Source organism: Gossypium raimondii, chromosome 1 (assembly GCF_025698545.1).
Source record: "Gossypium raimondii isolate GPD5lz chromosome 1, ASM2569854v1, whole genome shotgun sequence".
NCBI lineage: Eukaryota > Viridiplantae > Streptophyta > Magnoliopsida > Malvales > Malvaceae > Gossypium > Gossypium raimondii.
This window is the reverse complement of record NC_068565.1, coordinates 41,418,405-41,446,370: the sequence shown is the minus strand read 5'-3', so window position 1 is coordinate 41,446,370 and position 27,966 is coordinate 41,418,405. Positions and strand designations below refer to the sequence as shown.

The 27,966-nt window shown below is 32.5% G+C and overlaps 4 protein-coding genes and 1 non-coding gene across 6 annotated transcripts; 1 reads left to right on the top strand and 4 right to left on the bottom strand.

Annotated features, from left to right (window-relative positions):
• Positions 1-346: 346 nt before the first annotated feature.
• LOC105787034 (small ribosomal subunit biogenesis GTPase RsgA 1, mitochondrial-like) lies at positions 347-2,099 on the top strand. The gene is made up of 5 exons (XM_012613496.1): positions 347-371; positions 455-813; positions 862-1,034; positions 1,727-1,874; positions 2,067-2,099. Exons 1-5 carry the CDS (start codon positions 347-349, stop codon positions 2,097-2,099), a joined length of 738 nt encoding a protein of 245 aa, XP_012468950.1.
• Positions 2,100-2,169: 70 nt separating this feature from the next.
• Positions 2,170-3,313, bottom strand: LOC105785859 (signal peptidase complex subunit 1). 2 transcript variants are annotated; one of them, XM_012612047.2, is made up of 2 exons: positions 3,149-3,313; positions 2,170-2,591 (listed from the first exon to the last, which is right to left on the bottom strand). In XM_012612047.2, exon 2 carries the CDS (start codon positions 2,589-2,591, stop codon positions 2,316-2,318), a length of 276 nt encoding a protein of 91 aa, XP_012467501.1. In that variant the 5' UTR covers positions 3,149-3,313; the 3' UTR covers positions 2,170-2,315. The 2 variants fall into 2 exon arrangements, with proteins under 2 accessions (XP_012467501.1, XP_052489874.1); XM_052633914.1 differs by having other exon boundaries at positions 3,124-3,216.
• Positions 3,314-5,142: 1,829 nt separating this feature from the next.
• LOC105785858 (60S ribosomal protein L17-2) lies at positions 5,143-7,141 on the bottom strand. The gene is made up of 7 exons (XM_012612046.2): positions 7,016-7,141; positions 6,890-6,926; positions 6,740-6,780; positions 5,866-6,096; positions 5,666-5,768; positions 5,518-5,585; positions 5,143-5,428 (listed from the first exon to the last, which is right to left on the bottom strand). The coding sequence occupies exons 1-7, from the start codon at positions 7,016-7,018 to the stop codon at positions 5,375-5,377; spliced, it is 537 nt and encodes a 178-aa protein (XP_012467500.1). The 5' UTR covers positions 7,019-7,141; the 3' UTR covers positions 5,143-5,374.
• Positions 6,265-6,394, bottom strand: LOC128033405 (small nucleolar RNA snoR74). Its single transcript, XR_008189540.1, has one exon. It is a non-coding gene; the product is annotated as a small nucleolar RNA snoR74 (small nucleolar RNA).
• A 1,908-nt stretch (positions 7,142-9,049) lies between the features above and the next one.
• On the bottom strand, positions 9,050-9,409 carry LOC105787033 (B3 domain-containing protein At1g05920-like). The gene has a single exon (XM_012613494.1). The coding sequence runs from the start codon at positions 9,407-9,409 to the stop codon at positions 9,050-9,052; it is 360 nt and encodes a 119-aa protein (XP_012468948.1).
• Positions 9,410-27,966: the final 18,557 nt, after the last annotated feature.

Sequence of the window (27,966 nt, the reverse complement as noted above, 5' to 3'; positions counted from 1 at the left end):
GTGGTGATGGGGTCCATTAAATTGGTGGAATGATGTGGCGTGATCAACAATGTGTTCAAACAGAGCTCCGAGATTTTGGACCCACCCGTCGCTAATGTCGATCACGTGCTCCTCCTTTTCACCATGGAACAACCCACTATAGAGCCCTTTATGCTTACAAGATTCTTAGTTGAAGCCGAGTCCACTGACTTACCCCTCACGTTTGCTTTCAACAAAACCAAACTCGTTGATGAAGAGGGTCGAATCTTGATGCTCTACTACTCAAAGCAATGTTTTGTGTGTGGCTTTCAATTTCATTACAAATTACGCATTAGAAATATGAAATGTATGTGCAGACTCTTATTGCATGGAAACAGAGGCTGTGATGCTGGGTTATGAACCACTTTTTTACAGTGTTGAGACTAAAAAATGCATTGATCTCTTGCGTTTTACTCGAGGAGTCAAACAATTATAGTTGTGGATACAAGTGGGGTTGCGAAATCAAGCCTTATCAATGTTCTGAGGAGTAATCATCCTTCTTCTGATGCCCTTGAAAAAGATAACTGGTTTGAAAATCGGAGGGTTGGGAAGGTTTCAACTAGGGGTAGAGGAAAGCATACCACTCGACATGTTTCTTTGCTTTCACTATCAGGAGCGAGTTATCTTGCTGATACAGCTAGGTTTAACCGACCTAATTTGTTGAAAGTGACAAGGCAATCTCTTGCACAAGCTTTTCCTAATGTTGTCGACTTGTCGGCTATAATATTATACACAATTTGTTGCATTTCACTCTCTGTGTACTCTGCATCAATTTCTAATATGCATTTGGCTCCAGTTTGTTTCATCTGATTTCTTTCACTCTTATTTTCATATTCGGAAAAGGCTAAAAGACAGCGACCTATGAAATGCTCATTCAACAATTGCCTACATATCGGTGAACCAGGGTGCATTGTGAAAGGGAATTGGGAAAGAAATTCTTACCATTTCCAATTTCTGGGAGATCAGAATCAGAGAGGAATTTCAATTGAGGACATTTGGGACCAAAAGAGAGTGATGTTAGATATGTAAATTAAAATATGGAGGATATGCACATCAGTTGAAAAGTTATTGCCTCAAAAGAAAATGTCTTTTCATACGTCCATATATAATCAATAGACATACAAATCAAAAAGAGCCAAGACAAATGGGTAAAAAGAATTCTAGGAGTCTTAATTTTTTATTAATATTTTGACAATCTTCTACTTTACATGCTTCAATTAGAGGCATTAAACCCTTTCTGTAGTGTTGCTAACTTATGTTAAATGTGTATAATTTTGTTTGAACTCATCATGGAAATTGTCCGATGTTACTTTTTCTTTCTCTAAAAAGATAATTTAATTACTAATCTTGCAATAAGGGATCATTTTTCGTATCCTGTTCATACTTGCAGCAGTTCCTACAGTTCTGAAATGATAGTCTTGTGAGAAATGCTTAGATCTAGAATATGTTAAATTCTATTCTTCAAGTTGATATGCTTATGACAACCCAGTATCTTTTATCTAGAAGAACTTGTATAACCAAATATCTCTAAGAATTAACTCAACCATTTTACCACAACTTCGTTTTTATAATTTAAGGACGCAACTTATTTTCTTCTTTTCCTTCAATTTTGGTATTTTCCCAACTTCTCATCCTATATATTGTTTTTGTGACTGGCTAACTTGTGAACATTTCCATTTCCTTCTGAAATTTTGAATGTCATTTGCAGGTACACGGTGGGAGATATGGGCGTCCAGCGAGCTGAACCTCAACTGGAACCAAAGAAACATGGGAGGCAATCACGCAAAAAGATTAACCGGTCAATAGTAGATGAACTTAATGATGACGATAACCTACACTTAGAAATTGACCCAATTGTAAGAGCAACAAAGAATGAAAACCAGTAGAAAATTCATTGCTTTCTTACTTTGTGGTGTAAATGATTAGGTTCCTAACTTTTTTTTCCATGGAAGAGAATATGAACTTGATCGCCCACTTGCCACTAGCCACTCAAGTCTTTGACACTAAAGGGATTTGTCAAGTCTTGTTTGGTATACACTCTTCTGCAGCCAGCTAAACAGAGGCTTTCCGGCATTGGATAGCAAATCAGTGATGTAATATGAAGATTCTCTTCGACTAATTGATCAAGGCAAAAGAAGGAAGATAAAGAGATGCATAAAGGGGTTCTCTTCAACTAATTGTTTATTATAGTTCAAAAACTTTGAGAAACCTAGCCGACTAGATGGAAAGAAGGCAGAAAACATCAATTCATACCCCTAGCAACTTTCTAATGATGCTAAGATGAAATCAAAATGACCCTACTTCTTGGAGGATTTCTTCTTTGAACTCACAGCTACCTGTGGCTTGGGATGCTTCTCGGCCTCGCTTGGATCCAACCACTTGAGTGGGTGGCGGTTGAAGAAAGGCCAATTTGGAATAGTAATCAATGCGGTGAGGGTCACGCCTCCGGCATATACGAGCATCATCATCTGAAATGATCCCAACACATAACCAGCACCAAATGAAACCACTGCAAATACCAATAGCATCACCTGCATTATCTGCTCTGCTAGCTTTTGCCCTTGCCAATCCATCTATCCAATACAGCAATTCAAAACCAAAATAAAGCCCAAGTCCAAGTATTAACACCATAAACAAATACCAAAACCAATTAACTAACCAGACTACAACTAAAAGACATCATTAATCTTAGCTCATTTTATTTCCAATTTCACTACTATTGCAGGTATCATGGATCCGGAACGCCAAACCGGTTCTCCTACAAGCCCGTTGTTTATTAAACCCTATTGTGACTTGGGAGCGAAGATCCCTAAACCAAAGCCCTAGAATGTTGTTCGGTTAGCAAGAATTGTTGATTATAAGATGATATAAATGATTAGGGATCAGAAGGGGGGTAAAAGGAAAAGAGAGATTAGGAAATTGATAATCAAAACATAAAGGTTAAACATTAGGACTTGGTTTGGTATCGGAGAAAATAAACCTAAAATCATGCTCGAATGCCCAATCCCTTCCATAAATCTTAAATTTCGATCAAGGAGCAAATGAAAGGAATCAGAGAAATTGAAAAAGGGAGGTTGAATCAATTAGAAAGTGTAAAGCTCTAACCTGTGAAAGAGGGAGTAAAACTTACCTGAAAGTGAAATCAGAAGCGAAGAGAGGGAGAAGATGTCTGAAAGTGGAAGTCAAGTATAAGCGTTAAGAATTAAACTTCAGATTTTGATATATATCGACAACTGACGATATTTCATGGCCACACGATGAAAAGCAATATTGGATACAACAGCCGTTGGATCAACTGTTCCAAACTAGGTGCAACCATGCTGTTTTATTCCAAGTTAAAATATGCTATAACGTGGGAATTTAATTATTGTAGTTTTATTTTTAGGATTTTAGTTTTTTATTTTTTAAATTTTAAAATCTAGATTTAATTGTTAATATTGGTATAATTATTTTATTTAATTCAGGTTTATTATAATATTATTTTTAGTTATATTGCTACCTAGTGAGTTTTTTTTAAATTTCAATGTGATACCAATAAATTTAATAAAAAATTTAATGATATAATGATTGGACCTAAATTTTGAAATTTAAAATATAAATAGATTAAAATCTTAGAAATAAAAGTACAAAGACTAAATACCAAATTTGTGAATAGTATAAAGACTTATGAAATATTTTAACATTTCTTTTTTTTGTTAAATTCTAATGATAATTGATTTGTGCGGATTTAATCCTACTTTTATTTACTCAAAATTGATTCTTTTGCTACTGTTAATATTATTTAAAATTAGGTATAATTACAAATTTAATTCCTCAACTATTACTTTTGTGACCCAACTCTTTTTTATTTATAAATATTACAAAAAAATTTAAAAAGATATTAAAAATTTAAAAACAGACTAGTTAAATTTTTTTTGTAAAATTTCTCAAATGTGTCAACAAAAAAAAAATAGCAAGTAAGTGTATAATATTTGATTCAGATGATGGCCAACCTATTTGGCATAAATCATGAAATTTTATTTGAGTTTCCAAGAGACGAAGACAAGACATGCCCAATCAAAGTAAAGGCAAGCAAGAAAACAAAATCCTATATTATTATCTCACCCCAAGACCTAGAGAGGCAAGTGCTTCGCCAGCTTGTCAGTTACAAATATGCTATATCTCTAAGATACGTCAAAGTTACTTAGATTTAGTGAAAAATGGGTTGATCACAATATCATTAACACTAAATTTCTTATGATTTTTTATAATATTTAAATGAGAATTGCAGCTTAAATTCTTGAAGAAATGATTAATAGCAAGTTTTGTTTTTTTTTTACATCTCTAATTTGTTGACACATTTGAGAAAGTATGATAATTTGTTAAGGTTTTCTTTTTGTAATTAAAGCATAAAAAATAAAATCTAAATTGACAAAAACTGAAAAAATTAAGGAACTAAATTTGTGATTTCACCTTTTTTTAATAAGATTAATAGATAAACCTAACAAAAGGACTGGAAATGAGTAAATAAAAAAAGAGAGACCAATTTTGAACAAATTAAAATAAAAAAGAAAAAACCTAAATCTGCACAAATCAACAGGTACGGGTCTAACTTCAAAATTTAACCTTCCATTTTCTTTCCTTGAATTTGTGGTGTAAAAGCAAAATCATACCACAACCAAGAAAATTAATTTGTGCATAACTGATCTAAATGACCAATTTTTTTTTTTTTTTGGTGAAATCTAAATGACCAATTTTCATAAAACTAGTGCAAACCTCAATATTTTATTTAAGAAGAGTCTATCTCGCGAATCAAACTTAAATGAGCAAATCTAATTGTCGACTAAACTATAGTAAATATACATTACATGTCAAATTTAGGCTTTCCTTTCAGGGAGAAGATTATAAATTTCTTTTATTCATAAATTCTAAATCTTCTTTTTTACATTTACTTTTTTTTTTTGGGGGAACAAATAGCCAGTAAAAGAGTCCCAAAATTAACAGCAAACAATCTTTTCCAAGCTGATCTTAGACTCATTGCCAACAAAAACTTGTCTAACTTTAGGAAATCCATGGCTAAATCTTGAGAAAAGTAAGCAACCACCTTTTGCTCAACTAATTATGGTTTATGGCAATGAACACTCATTATTTTCCTCAACAAAATAACTTCATATAAAATCATGGATTAAAACAAAAATCTCCAACATGAATCTCAGATCAATAACATTTGACTAAACAAGGTTTCAAAAGGCATAACAACTCTTTCTACTTTGAATAAACATCAAAACTACTTACTCACAGAGTAAGACAGAAATTAATTCCCAGATACAACTTCCTTCATCGACTAAAATTTCAATCTTTATCTTTTGCTGAGCGTCTACACAGATACTTGGGACTTCTTCGACTTGCTAGCTGCCAACTGAGTCTCAGGCTGAAAGGACAACATATTTTCAACAAAACAACATGATAGCACCAAAGTTTGCATTCATTAAGGAGATTTTAAGTTTAGTTATAAATTACCTCTTTCTTGACGGGCTCTTCCTTCTCCGACAAAATTAACTCGATGTGGCAAGGAGAAGACATGTAAGCTGCCAAAACAACCATCTTACTAACATAGAAGGATAAAATAGACTACAAACAATTATAAGTTCATGGTTCTAAGTCATACGATTGATTCTTCCATGGGCACGGTATGTACGACGCCTTTGTTTCTGAGCCTGGTTAACTTGGATGTGAGAAATATAGAGTGCATCCACATCCAAACCCTTAACCTGACAAGTTAGTTTCAATTTGTTACAAACGTAAAATAAAAAAATAAAAAAAAAAACCAACAGCAAAAAGCAAAAAAACCAAAAGAGTAAAGCATACCTCAGCATTGCTCTCAGCATTCTTCAGCAAATCTAGAATGAATTTGGCAGATTTTACAGGCCAGCGACCTTGTCCATTAGAATGCCTGTTCTTTGCCTGAGCTGTACGTCCAACACCACCACAGAAGCGTCTGAAGGGTATGGCCTGTTTGTGAGCCATAACATCCTCCAAATACCTCTTAGCCTTACCCAAAGGCAACTTCCTGATAGCAAACGCAGTCTCCCTTGTGTTCTATAGAGCAATAATAGGGTGTGAGACTCAGTGATGACCACCAGCTAATTAAAAAATCACCAAATGGGCAAAAGAATATCAACAAACACCAAGACACCCCAAAGAACAATCGAACACAATCCCGTGCCATATCTAATCCAAAAGCTAGAGTCTTCCTAGAGCACTACAAAATGAGGCATCATTTACAGAACCTTCAGTCACCAAGAATATCCAGAGGTTCACCCAATAACAATGCAAGTAATTTTCCTGAAGTTTACGAGAGCCTCACTCAAAAAAGGCAACAAGACCCTGCTTTTTCCAACAGATTTAGGAATCCTAATACTACGCCGAAAAAGAAAATGTCTAACAGCATAAACAATACATCCTAAAAAAATAACCAAAAGATCCTCCCTCAAACAAGTATGAAAAAAAAACAGAGCCGTACAGCAGCTGCTTAGATACTACAATTATTAGCTAATGACAATAATACGACTGGTTATGCATTCAAGAAAACGGCAGCACCAACCTATTCATTAGTTTCACATGATTTGTCGTATCTTTAACTGTATAGAACAGACAAAGGTTCTTAAACAACAAGCAAATCAATGCCCGTAACTTTATGTCAAGAATCAGATCAAATTATATCAAAATAAAATTGTAATACCTTGAAATGAACCCTGAGATCAGAGCCCCTTGCCTTGCAGGCTGCACAAGAACAACACAAATCATCATCAGTTTCCCACATTATAAAAAAAAAAAAAGGCACAAAGAGAAAGTAAAATGCTCAAAAATAAAGGAACAAGTGGGACTTTACACTTGGTGGGATTATCTGACTCCTTCGAATACTTCACCTGAAAAAAAAAATTCAAAGAAAAATCGAGTTTAGTGCTATATTATTTCATAAAAAGAAATTAAAATATAAACAAAGAAAAATGAGTACCATGGCTGCGAACTGGTTGCCTAAGCTGCTTCTGCCGCCTAAAAGAGGAAGTAAAAGAAGAGGGAAGGTATAAGAATATATATGAATCTGATTCTAGGGTTTTTAAGTGCTTTCTTTATAGGGTTCGAGTTTACGAGTGCCCAGTTCAAGACCTAGGTTTTGAAGCTTTTACAGACCCAGTAGGCCCAAAATATTTCTTTATGACTAATTTCTAATCTCATAAAAAAATTTATATAATTTTATTTTATATTAAAAATATAAAGTACTGAGTTAAGTCTTAGTTCAGTTGACATCGGTATTATTGATAGTGTAAAAAGATGTGGGTTCAAGTGCACTGAAGTGTTATCCTCTTATTTAAGGGTTGGAGAGGGAGTATGGGTAGTTCTAGGTATTATATCAAAAAATAAAGATTAGAAATTGTGATACTACACTCATATGAAAGGGAGTAAATAAAATTATTTATAACAATCAATATAATTAACATATATAAATTATTTTTGTTATTCAAATATAATGGTAATAAAAATATTTCTAAGCATTATTAAAGTGTTTGTATAAACTTTAAAAGGATTAATATATTTAATTCAATTTTATTTTTTAATAGTCAATAACTTCATAATAGTTCATAGATAATACATGATCAATATAATTATAATATAAAATATTATATTATATAAATTTATTATTTCTAAAATGTTATATATGAAATCAAAAATCAATCTAAAACTTTAAAATTTAATGGCGTAATTATAAGTTAATGAACTAGATTTTAATTAAATTAAATTATTAACCTACTTAAATAGAGAACAATTACTAATTTAAAATTTAAATAAACTAATTTAAAATTTTATATAATTATTCCTTCATACATAAATTTAATATAATTTTATTCATAAACTATTTAATGTTAAAAAAACTTTCTTATAACGAATTTTATCAAAAATCAATTTAAAATTTAGATTTTAATGGCTTAATTATAAGTTAACTCTATATTATTTTAATTAAATTAATTATGAACACACTTAAATAGAGAACAATTACTAATTTAAAATTTAAATAAACTAATTTAAAATTTATATTTAAATTTATTCATTTTGAAATAGATTAATATATATATATAACGTGAACTCTATTTTTAAATATGAATTAATTTAAATTTAAATAAAATAATAAAATGACTTATTTTAGTCAATCAGTTTTAATAATTAAAATGGAGTTAACACTTATATATAAAAAAATAAAAATTAGATAGATATACATATAGATATCAAAATACAACTTTTCTTTTTCTTTTTTGGGTACATTTAAGAAAAGCACAAAAAAGGTAGTGTGAGAAGATGGATGCAAATACATTAGAGCTTGTGGCTACACAACTCAAACTCAATGTGTAACTTTTGAGGCATTGGAGAGATGAACATGGAGTCTTTTGACACTATGACTGCAACAATATCAAAATGAAAATTCTCTAGAACTCATGGATGGTTGTCCATATTCTCTCAGAGACAAGATTATAATCCCTTTCACATTGATTCAAGCCACTTTTAAAACCCTTCAACAATCATACCACTCTCTCTCTCTGTTCTCTTCATTTTTCATCAAACGGTGTTCAATTTTAGTATCATCGATCAAGCTTTTAATACACAAAGTTGCACACCCAGTTTTGATTTTTGGCAAGTTTAACTATTTCCTTGATAATGCATTTATAAAAGAACCCGTATAGTATATACCACCAAACAAGGAATCCCAACTATCATTTCTTTAATTACCTTTCAAAGGGATTTAACACAATATAAAAGAACCAGTATATATCATACATTCCTGAAATGAAACGAGGGGACATCATCTAGTGCAAAACAGATTGAGTGAATTTTCAACTATGTTGAGAAAAAAGAGCGAGTAAAATGTAACTTCAATAACTATTAACCACCAAACATGCTTGGCCAGTATAAAAAACATATTAATCAATGAAAACAAAAAAGAACACTAACAAGTCAAAACCTTAATGTTGTATATAGTGGCAAATATGAATGGAAGCTAGAGCTTTACGAGTGCGAAGCACAGGAGGGAATTCACTTGGAAAGACCAGAGCTGCACCATGTCGCCTTTCTTGAGTTGGTTGTTCTTCACCACAGGGTTCCATGTGTTGGTTAGGACATAGAGCGAACTTGACCCCATAACCCACTTGTTAAAGGTAATGCTTGTTCCCTTCATGGATGGGTCTAACAACCACTCCTGCATGGGGTTTTTGCCAGTCAACTCTTTGGCCTCTGCCTCGTTAAGGAAGTCATGGGTTTTGACTTGGGAGAAAGGTATGGAGAAATGATTGGCGGTAAGGTTGATGTCGGAGTAAAAGATGGTCTTTTGTATGACCAGAACCACACCCTTACCACCCATTTCTTCAACTATAAGTTGTCTAAATTTGGGAGGCAAGTCTGGTGGTGGGATTGGGCAAACGGGTTTGTCTTGCTTCTTGCTTCTCTTCGGCTTCAGTTTTGGTGCTTCTCAATCGCCATCGTCTTCCTCTTCTACTGCTTTGAGATTACGTGTCGTTTTCAGTCCAACGCTGTTTCCTTGCATAGGAACTCATAAAGAAATTTCTTTCCTTGCAAAAGGCGGATTTTTTCAGGAATAGTAAGTCTACGCATGGGATCATTTAGTACTCAAGGAGCCACAACTGCAGGTGCTCCACTGATGAATATGTTATCGAACATAAAAACCTCTAGAAAAGAAGCTTATCGATTATTCATCTAATTGTGAAGTATAGCGTAACAACCTCTAGAAAACGCATGGGATCATTTAGTACTCAAGGACATGTGCTTTGTATAATGTTAGGGAGTTTGGTGGATGGGATAACCGATGAAGGAAGAAACCCTCATGCGACATTCATTGTACTATTGTCTAACTGTGACATACGATAGAAAAAGTAAAACTTGCATTCTCTTTAATACACTTAGAAGCCGCTTACTAATTTGGATTGATGAAAGGCAGTATACCTTCCTTATCGGTTAAGATTATCACTTAAAAGAACTCTGAGAAATTTTTACACATACGCAAAAGAAAACTGTATGGGTGTTGTTTTGAGATACAATATGCATCAAAGAATGTGGTTTGGGATTCGGGGCTTGAATTCGGATTTAGAATTTAAGGTTTAAGATTCATAATCAACGTTTGGGGTTTGGGGTTTGGAGTTTGGGGGTTTGGGTATAGGTTTCAAGATTCAAGGTCCTAGGTAAAAGAAAATTAGCAAAATTACATATTAATCACATGAAAAAATTACTGAAATATCTTTAAATAATTAGAAAATAATCGTAATTATTAAATAATTGAAAAAAGATCATGAATGATATGGTGAAATGGTTCATAAAATAATTTCTCCAATATATGATAAAATATATAGATGATCTGCTTTAAATATATACTATCATTTAAATATATAGATGATCTACTTTAAATATACTATTATTTAATACACTAGTGATGGAGTTTTTAACTTCAAGCGGACTTAAGAAACCGTCATGTGTCTTATTTGTTTAATTTTTTTAAAATATCAATTAAGGACACTTGGCAATTTCTTAAGTCCACTTGTGAAGTTAAAAGGTTCACCATCGATTTATCACATAATAATTTATATGTATATATATCCATTTTTGTTTTAAATTAATAAAAATATAATTTAAAATTATAATGCTTTTTGTTATGGAATAAAAATAAAAGGGTTAAGAACAAAAATAGGAGAGCAAAAGAAAAATATTTTTGTGATCAAAGAACATATACAATGTTTTTCCAAAGTATATATTTATAAACATAAGAAGTATAAATGAAATAAAACTCTGCTTCTAATTAATATTAGAATCTTAAAGTACATCATGTTGGAAAAAATTCAATTCGAAAATGGTTTTCTTGCATAGCAAAAATTAAAAATTTTGAAAACTGACCCGATTTGTGATATTTATAGTAATAAACCCTAGATCGAAATCATACCTATGTTTTCAGATAGATGAAACCTTATAGTTCCTAGCTTTCAACCAAACAATTTTTTTCACTATTCTCGTACCGTGAATTGCTTCGAGTGTGGGCTCGATCAAATTGAATCAAAACATAGAACTAGAAATTGTTTTCTTTTCTTTTGGGTGAAAATGAAAATTCTATTCTCAAAATAGAAATTGACAGAATTGTTATTTCGGAAAAATATATTTAATAGTTGACAATAAATTCTCTCTATTGTTTGGCTGAGTAACAATATTTTAAAGTTGTGTGTAGCCCTACCGGTGGCATATATTTATAGGAAGAGAAAGTAGAACCCATATTAAATTGTAGAAGTTTATTTCAACTAGAAAAACGAAATCGTAGTTCCACAAGGATGTAGGAGGGACAACCCTAGTTAATAATACTAGGGTTTGTCGTCTCATCTTATAACATAAGGGGCTTTCAGATCCCTTCCATATTGGGTCAAATTACAAGTACTTTTCAGGCTTTTAACATAATATTTTATAATCTGATCCAACCCAATATTTGTTTTTCTATTTCTCAAAAATAAACTTCAATATATTTCCAATTAAATAATTTTCTCAACCCAATTCTAATTCCGTTAAAATCATGATAACTTTACAATAAAAGAATCTATGAGAAAATATATTTAATATTTTCATATTCAACAGTTCACTATGACCAAATGATTTATTTCCATTTTGGAACTTCATTTAATTCGAAAAACACAAATTCATTTTTTCAGGTCATTTTCATTTTGGAGAAAACTAGATTCATTTCCAAATGATTCCATTTCTCCATTTCATTTTCATTTTTGGAGAACACCATAATCATTTCCAAATGTTTCCTATTTCTCCATTTCACCACTTCTATTCATATTTGTTCATTTGGTTAGACATGCAATTCAGTTCTAGTTTCAACGAACCAGCGGAGGGACCGATTGGACATATGCAATTAAGGCTCAAATGTTTTATAATTAAGTTCCAACATTTCGCCTATTAATTATAACCTCATTTGGTCATGAAGTCATTCCACTATAGTATCATGATTGAGCTCTCCCCAACAACATACCATTACGAAAGCAACTCGATTAGTGCTCGTTCAATGACCTTATCATAATGTGTTACCCTCATAGGATATCCTTAATCTCTTTGGGATAATATTCATTCTCCCAATATGATCATATTTTATCTCATGGTAACCATTACATCTTCTTTCATGAAAAGTCAATTACTATCAAATAGTAATCAAGTAATCTATCACAAAGACGAATGACCAGTGACCATGTTTACTTTCATCAACCATGTAATTCCAATAAGATGATATCATTTACCCATGTCTTGGGCTGTGAATTCCACTGTTGTGAATGACGATACATACTGCAAAAGTCACACACTCAACGCACCAACTTTCGGTTTCTTATTTATTCAAACTCAGGTTTTTATTTACATCAAAGTGAACGAGTCACACACACATAGCTCGTCATCCACTCAAGATTTAGGTATGCCATACCATGAACGTCACAAGTGAATAAATCCATAAACAAATTTAGAATCCATTCTACTTAGGTCCAGTCCGATGTATTGCCAGTCCAGTCAATCATAATTATGTCTCTATCTTTTCATCCACTCTAATACCGAAGACAAAGCATCTCCCCAATTGGACTTGATAGACAACATATTAATCTTTCAATCGGTTTGCTCATTTTCGATTAGACTAAGGACATTGTTTAGGTTTGTCTACTAATACAAGTTGTCTTTCCGTATTACGGTCCAACCACGTAATATCGCTTAATATTAATTTAAACATTAGATAACCAATGAGCAACATTTGCTTCCATTTTTCTTTGCGTGCAAAAATCATATGAGGACAATCATACAAAGTATATTAATATAATCAATGAATTTATTTTATTAACCAAACCGTCGATCACCACCGTTGGACCACCAACAGCCTCCGTTCTTGAACCACCATCGATATTTTGTTGGTTTGGCTGGGTCAGGTTTACATCGTCTCGATTGCCTGGATGTGTCTCGGTTCTTCGGGTTTCACCAAAAATATTAGTTACATAAATCTTATATCCGTTTTCGACTTACATAAATTATTTTAAAATAATGAAATAAATAAATCCTGCGTAAAGATGATAGCCCACGATCTAATTACATACCCAAAAATTAATAATAATTACATTCAAATTTCTAAGAACCATAACTTAGACAAAATTACTTTATCATATAAATAATAAAATAATAATATACATTCATTCACATACATATCTCTAAACATGCTGATAATTACAAAAATACCATATTTTATCAAAATTAATCGCACATGAAGAATAAAGAATTTTCAGTATTGTAACACCCCATCCGGCGTAGTCCCAGTTGGTGGTTTGTATGGGCGGATTGTTGGCTAAAGTATAAGCTAATGAAGGCTGATTTACACCGTATCTGCCAGGTTAAATGTTGGATCACTGATACACCCCATGGCGCAGCGAAAAAAAATCTGACGATCACATCTAGGGATCCATGTGCGTGGAACGAATCAGGGTGAGAAGGGTATGAACGATTACCTTTAATCGTCTAAAAACTGAAGATAACTATTGTGAAACTGATTACGCAATTTTATGTCAATTCCAAGCCGCTACGAAAAATTTCAGCCTCTACGTAATTCATTCAGTGTGACAACGAACAACAAGAACTCTCTCAAACTTTTTCATAGAGAAAATATCATTAACGGCTGCTAGACCTTCTTGTCTTTATTTCAGGATATTAGGTTTTCTTAAAAACCCCTTTATTTCCTAATTTAGGAATAATTGATATTTTAAAATGAATCAAAATTCATTATAATAATTAACTAAATATAATAATTATAATTACCATAATTATAATAACATTTGACCGAAAAAATTACAATTACAATAATTATAATAATATTCAATAGTAAATTATAATTACAATAATTATAACAAGGATTTGGTAAACTATGTTTAGTTAAATTTTATACGAATCAAATTCGGTACAATATACTTGTAAGTATAATTCGTTCGATATTTAACTGCCCAATTAAATTAATTCTATAATCAATTTAATTCTTGTGACAGTTAAACACAATACCAACTATATTTGGACTGCGTTCGTTTTAACCGTAAGGTGTGACCCTGTAGGTTATTGTAACGTTAGTAGTAATACTAGAACGATTCTAATATAACAAACAATGAGTGGCATCCAGCAATGCATCATTGCTACCCAAGTTACAAGAAGTCATAATTCAACGAAACCTCTCTGTGATTAACCTTTCATGTATTTAATCCTTTTGTCCTTTATATCTAGAATGGACATAAGTCATGGAATAGTCACACTTGCATAACCCATCTAATGTTTCTTGATATCTTGGGTAGACTATGATAAATAAATAAGTATGATATCCATATCAACTTATTCGAGTATGACCATACATTTCTAGACTCACTCAATCAAGTGGCCTAATATATTGCTCCCATTATGTAGGAGGGACAAATCATATATTGATCAACCATATCATACTACATAGATTGTGGTATATCAAACATCAGCCTTTATAGAACAACCGGTTACGGTGGACGTTTGACTGTATCAAAATATACGACTCACGATGTTAGGATGATGATGATCTCAAGTTTGAGGATCGTATACGTAGTAATCATTATGAGTAATGTTATGACTATTACATAATAATCCAAGATACATACTCATAGCGGGTCAATCCAATAAGTTGTTCTCTAACTCACATACTCATGTATTGCTTTTGACATCCCATGTCAATGACAACACTTTTTCATCAATCAACTACATATTATTCTTAATGCATTATTGTTGTCCAAGCCCACAATAATACTAGACTAATGACCTTTTAAGAATAACCATATTATTCTAAAGACATTATTATAAAATAATTTATTTATATACAATGAAAAGAAACTGAAATAATAATGGCAATGCCTTATATTAATAAACGAGGTAAAACAAGTATGTTATTATAATCATATCATGATTGGTCTTTAGGCATACTCTAACAATCTCCCACTAGCACTTAAGACCAATCACTCATATATCTAATACCAAGTGACTTAGTGTGACGATCATGCTTCTGCTGTGTCAGAAGCTTGGTTAGTGGATCAACAATGTTATCATCTGTAGGTACTTTGTATATCTCCACATCCTCTCCATCAATAATCTCTCGAATAAGATGATATCACCTAAGTATATGTTTAGATCGTTAGTGAAATATGGGTTCCTTGACTTGTGCAATGGCTCCGTTGTTGTCATAACGGGGTTCTATAGCATATGATATGCTAGGCACTACCTCTAGTTCAATAATCAACTTTTTGATCTAAACAGCTTCTTTTGCTGCTTCACTAGCTGCAATATACTCAGTCTCTATTGTAGAATCAACTACTATATCTTGCTTTGAACTCTTCCAGCTCACAATACCACCATTAAGGTAAAACACAAAACTTGATTGCGATCGAGAATCATCCTTATCAGTTTGGAAGCTAGCATTAATGTAACCTTTTACACTTAGCTCTTCATCACCTCCATACATAAGGAATGTATCTTTAGTCCTTCTCAAATACTTAAGGATGTTTTTAATTGCACCCAATGACCTTTACCGGGTCTACTTGGTATTGACTCGTCATGCTTAAAGCATATGACACGTATGGATGAGTACATAACATGGCATACATGATAGCCCTTATATCCAAAGCATATGGAATCTTACTTATGCGTTCTCTCTCTTGTGGAGTTGAAGGACACAATTACTTCGAGAGTGAAATACCATGTCTCATAGGTAAGAATCCTCTCTTAGATTCTTCCAAACTGAACATTTCCAATACTTTATCTATGTATGTACTTTGGCTTAGATCTAGGAGTTGTCTTGATCTATCCCTATAGATCTTGACTCAGAAGATGTAAGTAACTTCGCCCAAGTCTTTCATAGAAAAACAACTTCCTAACCAAGTCTTAATAGATTGTAAGATAGGTATGTCATTTCCTATGATAAGTATGTCATCCACATACAATACCAATAATGTAATAATGCTTCTACTAAATTTCTTGTAAACACAAGGCTCATATTCATTTTTGATAAAACCAAACTCTTTGAATGCATTATTAAAATGAAGATTCCAACTTCGAGAAGCTTACTTTAATCCATAAATGGATCTTTGTAGCTTGCATATTTTTTTAGCATCTTTTGGATCTACAAAAACTTTAGGTTGTATCATGTACGCATCCTCTTCAAGTTTTCCATTAAGGAAAGCGATTTTGACGTCCATCTTCCAAATTTCATAATCATGAAATGCAACTATTGCAAGTAAAATCTGGATGGATTTAAACATTGCAATAGGAGAAAAGGTTTCGTCATATTCTATACCATGAAATTGGAAAAAACCTTTAGTAACTAATCTCCCTTTGTATATTTGTACTTTACCATCCATGTTGGTTTTCTTTTTGAAAACCAACTTGCACCCTATGCGTTTAAACCCTTTAGATGGGTCAACCAAGGTCCATACTTGGTTTTCTAACATGGAATCCATCTCAGACCTCATGCCTTCAAGCCATTTCTCAAAGTCTGGGCTCACCACCACTTTTTGATAAGTCCTAGGCTCATTTTGATCCATAAGAAGAATGCCACCATATGTTGTAACGAGAAATTCATATCTCTCAAGTGCATGGCATTCTCTTAAAGATCTGCACGGTGGTTGTGTTTCTACAACAGTTACTTGTTCCTCAATTTCTTATGGAACTTGTTGTTGTTCTATCTCTGGTTTAGTGATAATTTGTGGTTCTTAAATTTGTTTAAGTTTAATTTTTCTCTCACTTCCTTTTCTAGAGACAAATTCTCTTTCTAAGAAGACATCAGTCTGAGCAACAAAAACTTTGTTCTCAGTGGGATTAAAGAAATAATATCCTTTGGTTTCTTTCGAATATCTCACAAATATACATTTTTCAGATTTGGGTTCAAGCTTAGTAGACGTCTAACGTTTAACATAAGCTTCACAACCTCAAATCTTTATAAAAGACGTACTGGGACATTTTTCAATCCACATCTCATATGGCAAATTTTGAACCGATTTAGATGGAACACGATTCAGTGTGAAACTAGTTGTCTCAAGTGCATGTCCCCAAAGGAAAGTTGGTAGATCAGCATGACTCATCATTGATCAAACCATGTCTAACAAAGTTTGATTTCTTCTCTCAGAAACTCCATTCCCTTGAGGAGTACTAGTAGGAGTAAGTTGTGAGACTATCCCATATTCCTTCAAAAGGTCACCAAACTTTAGGTTAAAAAATTCTCCACCTCGATCAAATCAAAATGTCTTGATAGTTTTTCCTAGTTGATTTTGTACTTCATTTTTTAATTCTTTGAACATTTCAAGGGCTTCAAACTTATGGAGCATAAGATAAACATACCTATATCTACTGAAATCATCAGTGAAAGTATTGAAGTACTGAAATCCACCTTTGGCCTGTGTATTCATTGGTCCACATACATCAGTATGTATTAGGCCCAATAAATCACTAGCTCGCTCACTTTTACCAGTAAAAGGAGCTTTAGTCATTTTTCCCAATAAGCAAGATTCACATACTTCAATTTGTTCGAAAACAAAAAATCCAAAAAACTATTTTTATGGTGTTTGGATATGCGTTTCTCACTTATGTGTCCCAAATGACAATGCCGAAGATAAGTTTGATTTGAATAATTTATTTTAGATATTTTAGTATTTATGTTGTAAATGGGATTAGTTTGATCTAAAATATAAAGGTCATTCACCAATTGTGTCGAACTATAGAAAACATTATTGAGATAAAAGGAATAACAATTATTCTTAATAATTATCTCAAAACCAATTATGACTAAACAAGAAATTGAAATAATGTTCTTAGTCAAACTAGGCAGAAAATAACAATCCTTTAAACATAAAATAAGTTCACTAGGCAAAGACAAAGTATATGTTCCTACAACTAATGCATCAACTTTTGCTCTATTTCCAACTCTTAGGTCCACATCTCCTCTAGCCAGAGTCTTACTCATTTGCAGTCCTTGTACAGAAGTACAAATATGAAAACCACAACCAGTATCTAATACCTAAGAAGTAGTAGTTGATAAATTAAAATCAATAACATAAATACCTGAAGCAGATGCTCCGCTTGCTTTGGCCTTCTTAACTTCCTCAAGATAGATAGGGCAGTTCCTTTTCTAATGTCCAGTCACACCACAATAAAAGTAGTTTCCTTCCTTAGCCACCCTTCCTTTAGGCTTCAGTGCAGCCTTTCCATTTTCAAATTAGGGTCTGCCTTTTCCCTTGAGCTTTGCCTTAACTTTAGCTTTACCTTTGCCCTTGTTATTACGGACCATCAGATTGGGCTTGGGTTTAGCCTTTTTCATGTTACCTTTAGCAGTTCGTAACATGCTGAGTAACTGTGGTAGAGTCTTGTCAATTTCATTCATATTGAGATTCAGGACAAACTGGTTATAGCTATCAAGCAATGATTGCAGAATAACATCAGTGACCAACTCTTGGCTCAGTGGAAATCCAAGCTTAGACAGATTTTCAATATAGCCTATCATATTAAGAACATAAGGTCCTATTGGGCTTTCTTCTACTAGTTTACATTGGAAAAGGGCCTTAGAGGTGTCGAACCTCTCTTGCCGTGCTTGCCCCTGATAAAGTTCTTTCAGGTGCTCGGTCATATCATAAGCAACCATGTCCTCGTGTTGCTTCTGAAGCTCATGATTCATAGTGGCAAGTATAAGACATTACCATGTCATCGAGATGCTTCCTGTAAACATATCTATCAACCCTCAAAGCATTACTAAGTGGTTCATTAGGAAGGGGTTGTTTAATGACATATAATTTCCATTCTTGTTTAAGGACAATCCTCAAGTTACGAAACCAGTCAAGGAAGTTTAAACCATTCAATTTGTCCTTCTTAAGGACCGATCGTAATGAAAGTGAATTTATGTTTGTAACCATAATATATCTACAATAATGAAATATTCGAGTGAGTAAACTTACCAAGTTTACATTAATGATTAAAAGGACTTTATTAAATGATTCTCCTACTATTTTATTCAAAATTAATAACCCTCATATTTTAATTTCATAAAGATTTTCTTGAAAGTTTTTCTAGTGGTTAAGGATCCATATTTCACCTCCTCTTAAGTCAGCTTTGGCTTTACTCTCAAGATTATGGTTATTTAGGTAAGCAACACTTGCAAATTACATCACATATAACTCCTAAATATTTGGTGGACAACTCTTGTTCTAATTATCTTATGATTTATCCAAATTACTTACCTCTAGGTTTCTAATCCTATTAGAGTAATCTAGTTAAGTCATTAACCAATGTTTTAACCAGCGAATATTGCTTGCTTATTCTTCGCATTTAACCAAGATAGATACTAGTACTTCACTTTAGTAAAAACCTACATAGTATCGATCGAGGCCCTAACGAGGGCAATTAGTGGAAGGCAATGTCGACTTAATATTTTGATTGAGGGAATTTTATTAAGGTTGCATCTCACCAATTATGGTCTACTTTAGTCCATTTAATCCTTTAACTGATCTCATTAATTGATGTTGTTGTTTTTTTGTTATCAAATTTTAACATACTAAAAATTTGGCATGTTTTAAACATCTATAGCACCTCATACATGAATAAGTAAAACAGTAAATAAATGCAATAGTTATAGCCCATAAATTAAGGTGGTTCATCCCAAACCAACAGGAGAACCAAAAGGTGTAAGCCGCTTCACAAGCTTCTTATCCACTTTAGTTGGCCCATCTTTCTTCTCGTGTGGTCCACAGCAACTCATGCAATTTACAATTTGTAGAAACTCATTTTACATACGAAGAAGTAAGATGGGAAGAGAAATACAAGAAAAAAAATAGTAAGGCACAATACGCAGGCCGTATTTATAAAATTTACAAACTTTTCAAATGGGTTATTGGGCTATAACTATGCATTTCAAACACCGTGCATGTCAAAAATAGCAGACATGATACAACATATTTTATCCAATGTTTTTTTTAAAAGAGAACCATTAAAAGTCCTTTCTACTTTTGTGACCTACACCCAGGGCCCTCGTTTTGATTTGGCCTGAAAAGCTTGCGATGCAACTCGCTTGGTCGAAGAAATAAATTGAGAGAAAATGAGGATACAGTGCACACCAATGAGATTACTATTCAATGGGATATGCTTGAAACCTCATGATTTGATAACTTTTATCAACTATATTGTGTTTTCAGGATTTTTATCCTTGAGATTTCTTACTAGAACAACCCTTGTTCTAAGTCTGAACGAAAACAACCAATTAATTCTTAACTAGAAATCGCAACTTCATCATTGTTATCGAGATAACAGATTTGTTAACACTTAACAAAAATGAAACCAAATAGCCTAAAAATTATGATTAACATTTAATCAATAATCAAAAGGAATAGATTACGCATATTACGACTTAAAGTAGTATTAACAAACATCACATATTCAAGATTAAATAAAAAAATGCAAGAAAAATAAATCATGCATCTCATACAATTACATCACCCAAGTATTTAAACCCGAGTCTGTATCGCACAAGTGGCTCTAATACCACTGTTGGATCACTGATACATTAAATTTGTGTTGATTATTGTGCTATGATTGGCATGTTGTTTAGGTAATCAGGTAACTCCATAAAGACTTAGTTGAAGGTTTGTGTTTTGACGAAGTGTAGGTTACTGTTCTATACATCTTGGCGTGGTTGATGTGGAGAACCCACCAATCAGCGGATTCTTTTGGTTAGCTTTGTGTTGGTGGACCCTTCTATTAGTATCCACCAAGTGGTCTATTTCACTTGGTATGTAGAGTTTGTTAGAGGAAAATTGTTGGACTCGATAGTTGTTCTTAAGAGCGCGGCGAGTAAGGGCGCAGTTGTGGAACAATTTACCATGCTTGCTTGTGAGACGTGAGTATATTGTTCAGTTTTAGTTAGTTACTTATTAAAAGCTAGTTGGATTTGAACTAGAGTACTATAAATAACAGCTTTATGTGTTTAGGTAACTGAATGAATTGTTTAGTTGGCAGCTTATGAGTCCAAGCAAAGTGTACCACTCTAATTAGTGGTATTTGGTAGAAAGGAGTGTCTATAGATTGATGTTTCAGCCACCAAGGGGTGCCGAATCAACTATAATTACTGGGCACGTGTAGGGTTATTGTAGGAGTCGTGTAGGCTATAAATAGCGGTGTGCCTGATGTAGTGGGGATTTTTATTTCTGCTTTGTTTTTATTCTTGTACCCCAATTAAGAGAGAGTTATTCGTTGGAGAAAAATCAATGAGTGTCCAAATAACAAGTAAAGGTTGTGGAGTGTAACGGAAATCTTTGAGATGTAATGCCTTAGTTCACTAGCGAGGGTTGGGGTGTTACAGGTATTGATTTATACTATAAAATAGCACAACCTGACTTTGATATCAATTGTTGGAAAAAAAAATCTGGTTCGAAAATGGTTTTCTTGCATAGCAAAAAAAAAAAATTGAAAATTGAGTTGATTTGTGATATTTATAACTATAAATTTTTCTCGAAACTGCACCTGTGTTTTGGGCGAGACGGATCCTTGTCGTTCCTAGCTTTCAACCAAACAACCTTTTTCGCTATTCTTGTACCACAAATTGCTTCGAGTGTGGGCTCGAAAAAATTTGAATCAAACACGAAACCATAAATAATTTTCTTACTTTCAGTGGGAAGTAAAAGTCTCTCTCTAATAGAAACTGGTAGAATTGTTATTCCCAAAAAATAGAATTTATACTTATAAATAAATTCTTACTATTTTGGGGCAAAATAATAATATCTCAAAATTGTATGTAACTTATTGTTTTTTTAGCCCTATTGATGTCATCTATTTATAGGGAGAGAAAGTGAAACCCTAGATGAATTAGTAAAATACATTTAATATCTATTTAATAGAAAAACAATCCCCTAGTTTAACTAGGAGAGAGAGGGCTAATATAGTGTGTTTCCTCTCATATGTATTATGCTAATTAGGGCTTCTCTGTATTGGGTCCACTTATAAGTGTTTCTTATATTTTAACCCAATACTTTATAATTCAATCTAATATAATACATATTTTTCTATTTTCGATAATAAATATCATAAATTAATTTGAATAAATAAATTTCCAAATAAAAATAATTTTCTCAACCCGATTCTTATTCCGTTAAAATCATGATAATTTTACCGTAAAAGAATCTATGAGAAAATATATTTAATTTTCCACATTCAACGGATTCACAATAACCAATTAATTTAATTCTATTTTCAAATTAATTAATTAATTAATTAATAATTCAAAAACTATAAATTAATTCTCAAGTCATTTTCATACTTAGTGAGAAAACCATATTCATTTACAAATGTATCCCATTTCTCTAACATTAATATTTCTATCCATTTATATTCATTTGATTCAACATACAATTTGTTTTTGGTTTAAACGACCTAGCAAAGGGATTGATTGGACATATATAATTAGGGCTCAAATAATTTATAATTAAGTTCCAACTTTTCGCCTATTAATTATAAACTCATTTTGTCACGAAGTCATTCCACTATAGTATCGTAATTGAGCTCTCCCTATTGACATACCATTATGAAAGCTAGTCGATAAGTGCTCGTCCAATGAATGTCATAAGTGTGTTAACCTGATAGGATATCCTTATTGGAAAAAAATTTGATTTGAAAACATTTTAAAAAAATTAAAATATTAAAAATCGAGCCGGTTTGTGATATTTATATCAATAAACCCTTTACCGATATTACACCTGTGTTTTCTACTAGACAGATCGTTGTCGCCCCTAACTTTCAACTGAATGACCTTCTCCTCTATTCTCATACCACAAACTGCTTCATGTGTGGGCTCGAAAAAATTCTAATCAAACACAAAACCAGAAATTATTTACTTTACTTTTATTGGGAAAAAAAATCTCTCTTCAATAAAAACAACTAAAATTGGTATTTGAAAAAAAATAGAATTTATAATTAGAAAATAAATTATCACTGTTTTCGAGCAGAATAACACTATCTCAAAGTTGTATATTAAGCTTTACAAGTGCCATCTATTTATAGGGAGAAGAAGTGAAACCCTCATTAAATTAACAATAGAAAAACAAAATACCAGTTTAACTAGGAGAGAGAGGGGTGACAACCTAGTTAAATATACTAGAGTTTGCCCTCCCATGTATTAGCATGAGGGCCTTTTGGGCCTCTCTCGTATTGGATCCAATTATAAGTACTTCCTAAACTTTTAATCCAATACTTTATAATTTAAAACAACTCAATACATGTTTTTCTGTTTTCCAAAATAAATATCTTAATTAATTTCCAAATTAAATAATTTTCTAAACTCGGTTCTAATTCCGTTAAAATCATTGTAACCTTACCGTGAAAGAATCTATGAGAAAATATATTTAATATTTCTACAGATCAACGAGTTCACTATGACCAATTTATTTTATTTTATTTTGAACTTCAATTATTTAATTAATTAAGTAATAATTAAAAAACCCATAAATTAAATTTCCAGGTCATTTCCATTTAGTGAGAAAACCATATTCATTTTCGAATGTTTCTTATTTCTCTAAATTTACCATTTGTATCTATTTTTATTCATTTGATTCAACATGCAATCCATTTATGGTTTCAATAACTTGGCGGAGGGACCGGTTGGACATATGTAATTAGGACTCTAATGATTTATAATTAAGTTCCAACTTTTTGCCTATTAATTATAAACTCATTTAGTCGCGAAGTTATTCCACTATAGTATCGTGGCTAAGCTCTTGATTTGCTGTAATTTGATATTCTAAATTGGACTCTTTAATACACTTGAAGAGCCTATTCTCAAGCAATTTAAATGTCTTTTATATGCTTTTTATTTTTTTTTGTTAATAATTTATTTTTATTAGTTTTAAGCCATTTTTGAGACCCAAATTGGTCAATAGTGCCATAGGGAACCTAACAACGTGATTGCGTGATGTAGGGAGTCGATAATGGCCCGAACATGAAGAAAACATCATCAAGAAGAGGGGTATTGTGATATCAAAGCATGGAAGTTGTGATACCCTTGAAAGTTTTGAAATGAAGAGAATCGAGGCAATTTACAGTGATATTGCAATACCGAGACCCCCAAGACTCCCAATCTCAAAACTGTTGTGGGTATCACATACCCAAGCCTGGTTTATCACAATACCGCTACCTAACGAGTGAAAAAAACTGCAGGGGCAATTTTATGTCCAAACAAGCTTAAGTTTATTTTTCATTTAAACGCATAATGGTCAATATAAGGTTAAATGTTAGTAGGCTATAAATACAACTTTATAAGCCTTTGTTTTAAGATTTTGTTGGCTGATAGTTTTCCATAGTTTTAAGGTTAGGTTTTGTTTTGTTTTCTTTTCCATTTTTGGATTAGGCTTTTTCTTTTCATTTTAGGTTAGATTTTAGTTTTGTTGTTTACTTTCTTCTTTATTGTTAAAGATTTTGTAAACAATGATGGACAAACTATTGGACTTTAATGAAACTTCCTCAATTGAATGAGCATTTTCTTAAACCCTTTTGCTTTCATTTTATGCTTACAATATGTTTGATAAAATGCTTGTTTGGAATTTGAGCTTGAGTTTGAGTTTGAATATGTGCTAAATTTTTTGGATGGTTGATTGTTTGGTTGTTTGTTAGCTTAAGTTGATGTCTATTCTTGATTGATTGGTTATTCTATTATATTGAAATGCTTAATACATTAGAATTTATGCCTCTAGTGGAAAACCTAGATAAACGAGACCGAGAGGAGAGTTTATCCTTAGATAGTTCAATATAATGGTGCCAAGTAGTGAGACCGATAGGTAATCTTAGGTGGTATCTTTTAGTCTAAGACGAGACCAAGAGGAGATTACAAACTAAGAGTGGCAACCAATATAATCGGTATAGGTTTATTTGTTTAATTAGCACTCAACTAATCAATCTACCTTCGTTTAATCATTTACATTATCTAAAATAGTAGGAAGAATGTTTAGCTTAGTTAGTTTAATTAATAGTTTAATTATTGTTTATAAAAATTTTATTTGGACTTGCACTAATAATTCTCGGCTTGATTACATTAGTAATTTCATAACTAGTAATTAAATCGATAAACACATTTACCGCATTGGCAATCATTTGGATTCGATCCTTGGGATACTCGAGTGTCCCATTGACACTACAAGTATTACAATTGACACTGTACGCTTGCAGTTAAAACCTGCTTTCCAAAATAATCTTTGCAAAATCATTAGTTTTAACGAGCACATGTGATAGTAGTAAGCTCTCCCTAAAAACATACCGTTACGAATACAATTCGATCAATGCTCATTCAATTACCTTGTCATAAGTGTGTTATCCTTATAGGATATCCTTAATCTCTTTAGGATAAATCCGCTCTCCCAATATGATCCTAATTTATCTCATGGTAATCATTACATCTTCTTTCATGAAAATTCAATTACTATCAAATAGTAGTTAACTCATTTATCACAAAGATGAATGACCCGCGACCACATTTACTTTTCATCTATCATGTAATGTCAATGAGAGGATATCATTTACCTATATCTCAGGCTATGAATTTCGCTATTGTGAATGATACTACACACTATAGAAGTCATATACCCAACGCACTAGCTTTCAGTTCCTTATCTATTTGAACTCAGGCTTTTATTTACATCAAAGTATACGAGTCAAGCATACATAGTCCATCATCCACTTAAGATTAAGGTATGCCACACTATGAATGTCACAAGTGAATAAATCTATAAACCGATTCAAGATCTATTCCCCTTGGGTCCAGTCTGATGTACAATCTGGCCAGTCAGTCACATCTATATCTTTATCTACTAGGAGTCATCCGCTTTGATATCCAAGACAAAACATCACCTCAATTAGAATTGATAGAAGACATATTAGTCTTTTAATCGATTTGCTCATTTCTGATTAGACTAAGGACATGTTTTAGTTTGTCTACTATTATAAGTTGTCTTTCTATATTATGATCCAACCACGTAATACCGCTTAGTATTAGTTTAAACATCAAAAAACCAATTAGCCAATATTTTCTTCTATTTTTTGTTGTATACAAAAACCACATAAGGACATTATACAAAGTATATTAATGTAATCCATGAATTATTTTATTAACTATTATGTTCAAAAAATTATAAGTTTACAAACAAATATACTACACTTAGGGCACCGGATCCAACAATCTTTACTCTCTTTGGGATAAATTCACTTTCTCAAAATAATCTTATTTTATCTCATGATAACTATTACATCTTCCTTTATGAAGAGTAAATTACTATTAAAAATAGGAATTAAGTCATTCATCACAAAGAAGAACGACCCATGGCCACGTTTATTTTTCATCTATCATCTAATGCCAATAGGAGGATATCATTTACCCATGTCTTGGGCTATGAATTCTACTATTGTGAATAATGATACACACTCTAGAAGTCATATACCTAACGCACCAGCTTTTGGTCCCTTATTATTTGAACTCAAACTTTTACTTACATCAAAGTATACGAGTCATGCATATATAGTCCATCATCCACTCAGGATTAAGGTATGTCACACTATGAATGTTACAAGTGAATTGAATTTAGAATCTATCCTACTTAGGTCCAATCCAATGTACTATTTGTCCAGTCAGTCACATCTATGTCTCTATCTTCTATGAGTCATCTACTTCGATGCCCAAGACAAAACATCTCCTCAATTAGACTTTATGGAAAACATATTAGTCTTTTAATCGATTGCTCATTTTTTATTAGACTAAGGACATGTTTAGGTTCATCTAATAATATAAGATGTATTTCCGTATTACGATTCGACCATGTAATACCGCCTAACATTAGTTAAACATTAGACAACAAGTGAGTGAATATTTTCTTCTATTTTGCTTTACATGCAAAATCCACATAAGGACATTATACAAAGGATATTAATGTAATTCATGAATACTTTTATTAACCAAATTGTTTGAAAAAAGTATATGTAACACCCTTTACTCGACCCAATTTCTAAGTTTAGGTATCGGATGCTACACTAATCAGAATGGCTTAACGTAATTTTTGTTTCAAGTTTAATTACATACTTAAAATACTTGGATCTGAAAATCTGACTAAATTTACAACTCCTATTAAACTAGTAATAAAACTTTAAAACCTTGATTCCAACAATCGTGTACAAATTTTGGATAGAGATTCAAAAACGTATATAGACAACCTAAACCCTGAGGTGAAGCCTCTATGGGTGCTCATCTATACTCATGCACATTTGTCACATTGCACCTAGCTCCTAGCAGAGTCTGGCTTGGTCCCTATTGATTTTTGAAGATTTAACTAACTTACATTCAAGTAGAAATTTTATAAGTTCAAGAGAACTTATAGAATTAAAGGAAAATGTGAGACTTCCAGCTTATAATTAAACTCCCTGATAATCACATTCATTATTTCTGGTGGGCGACTCTTGGCGACTACCTAAGTAATTGCTACAACTGCAATCTTTACCAGATTTCAACGTCCTCGTTGCTTGGGAATATTAGTGCTCACCACACAACGCCATAATACTCGTTCTGTCGGTCTATTTTCTAAATAGGCCTCTTTAGACATGTCTTTCCTACCTTCGGTAGATCAACAAGATATCTACCATTTTTCATAGTCATGTTGGACCTCTATTATCCACTATCCTCTAACACACTTTACCAGCCACCCAGCATTGGGCATACATTTCCTCCCATGAAGACCCTTATATTTCTATTCGATCTTTCAATGGACTCTTTTTCGACTTACCAATATATAACTACGTCCTATTGTAGACTAATTCGTGCCTGTTTAAACCATGTAGAAT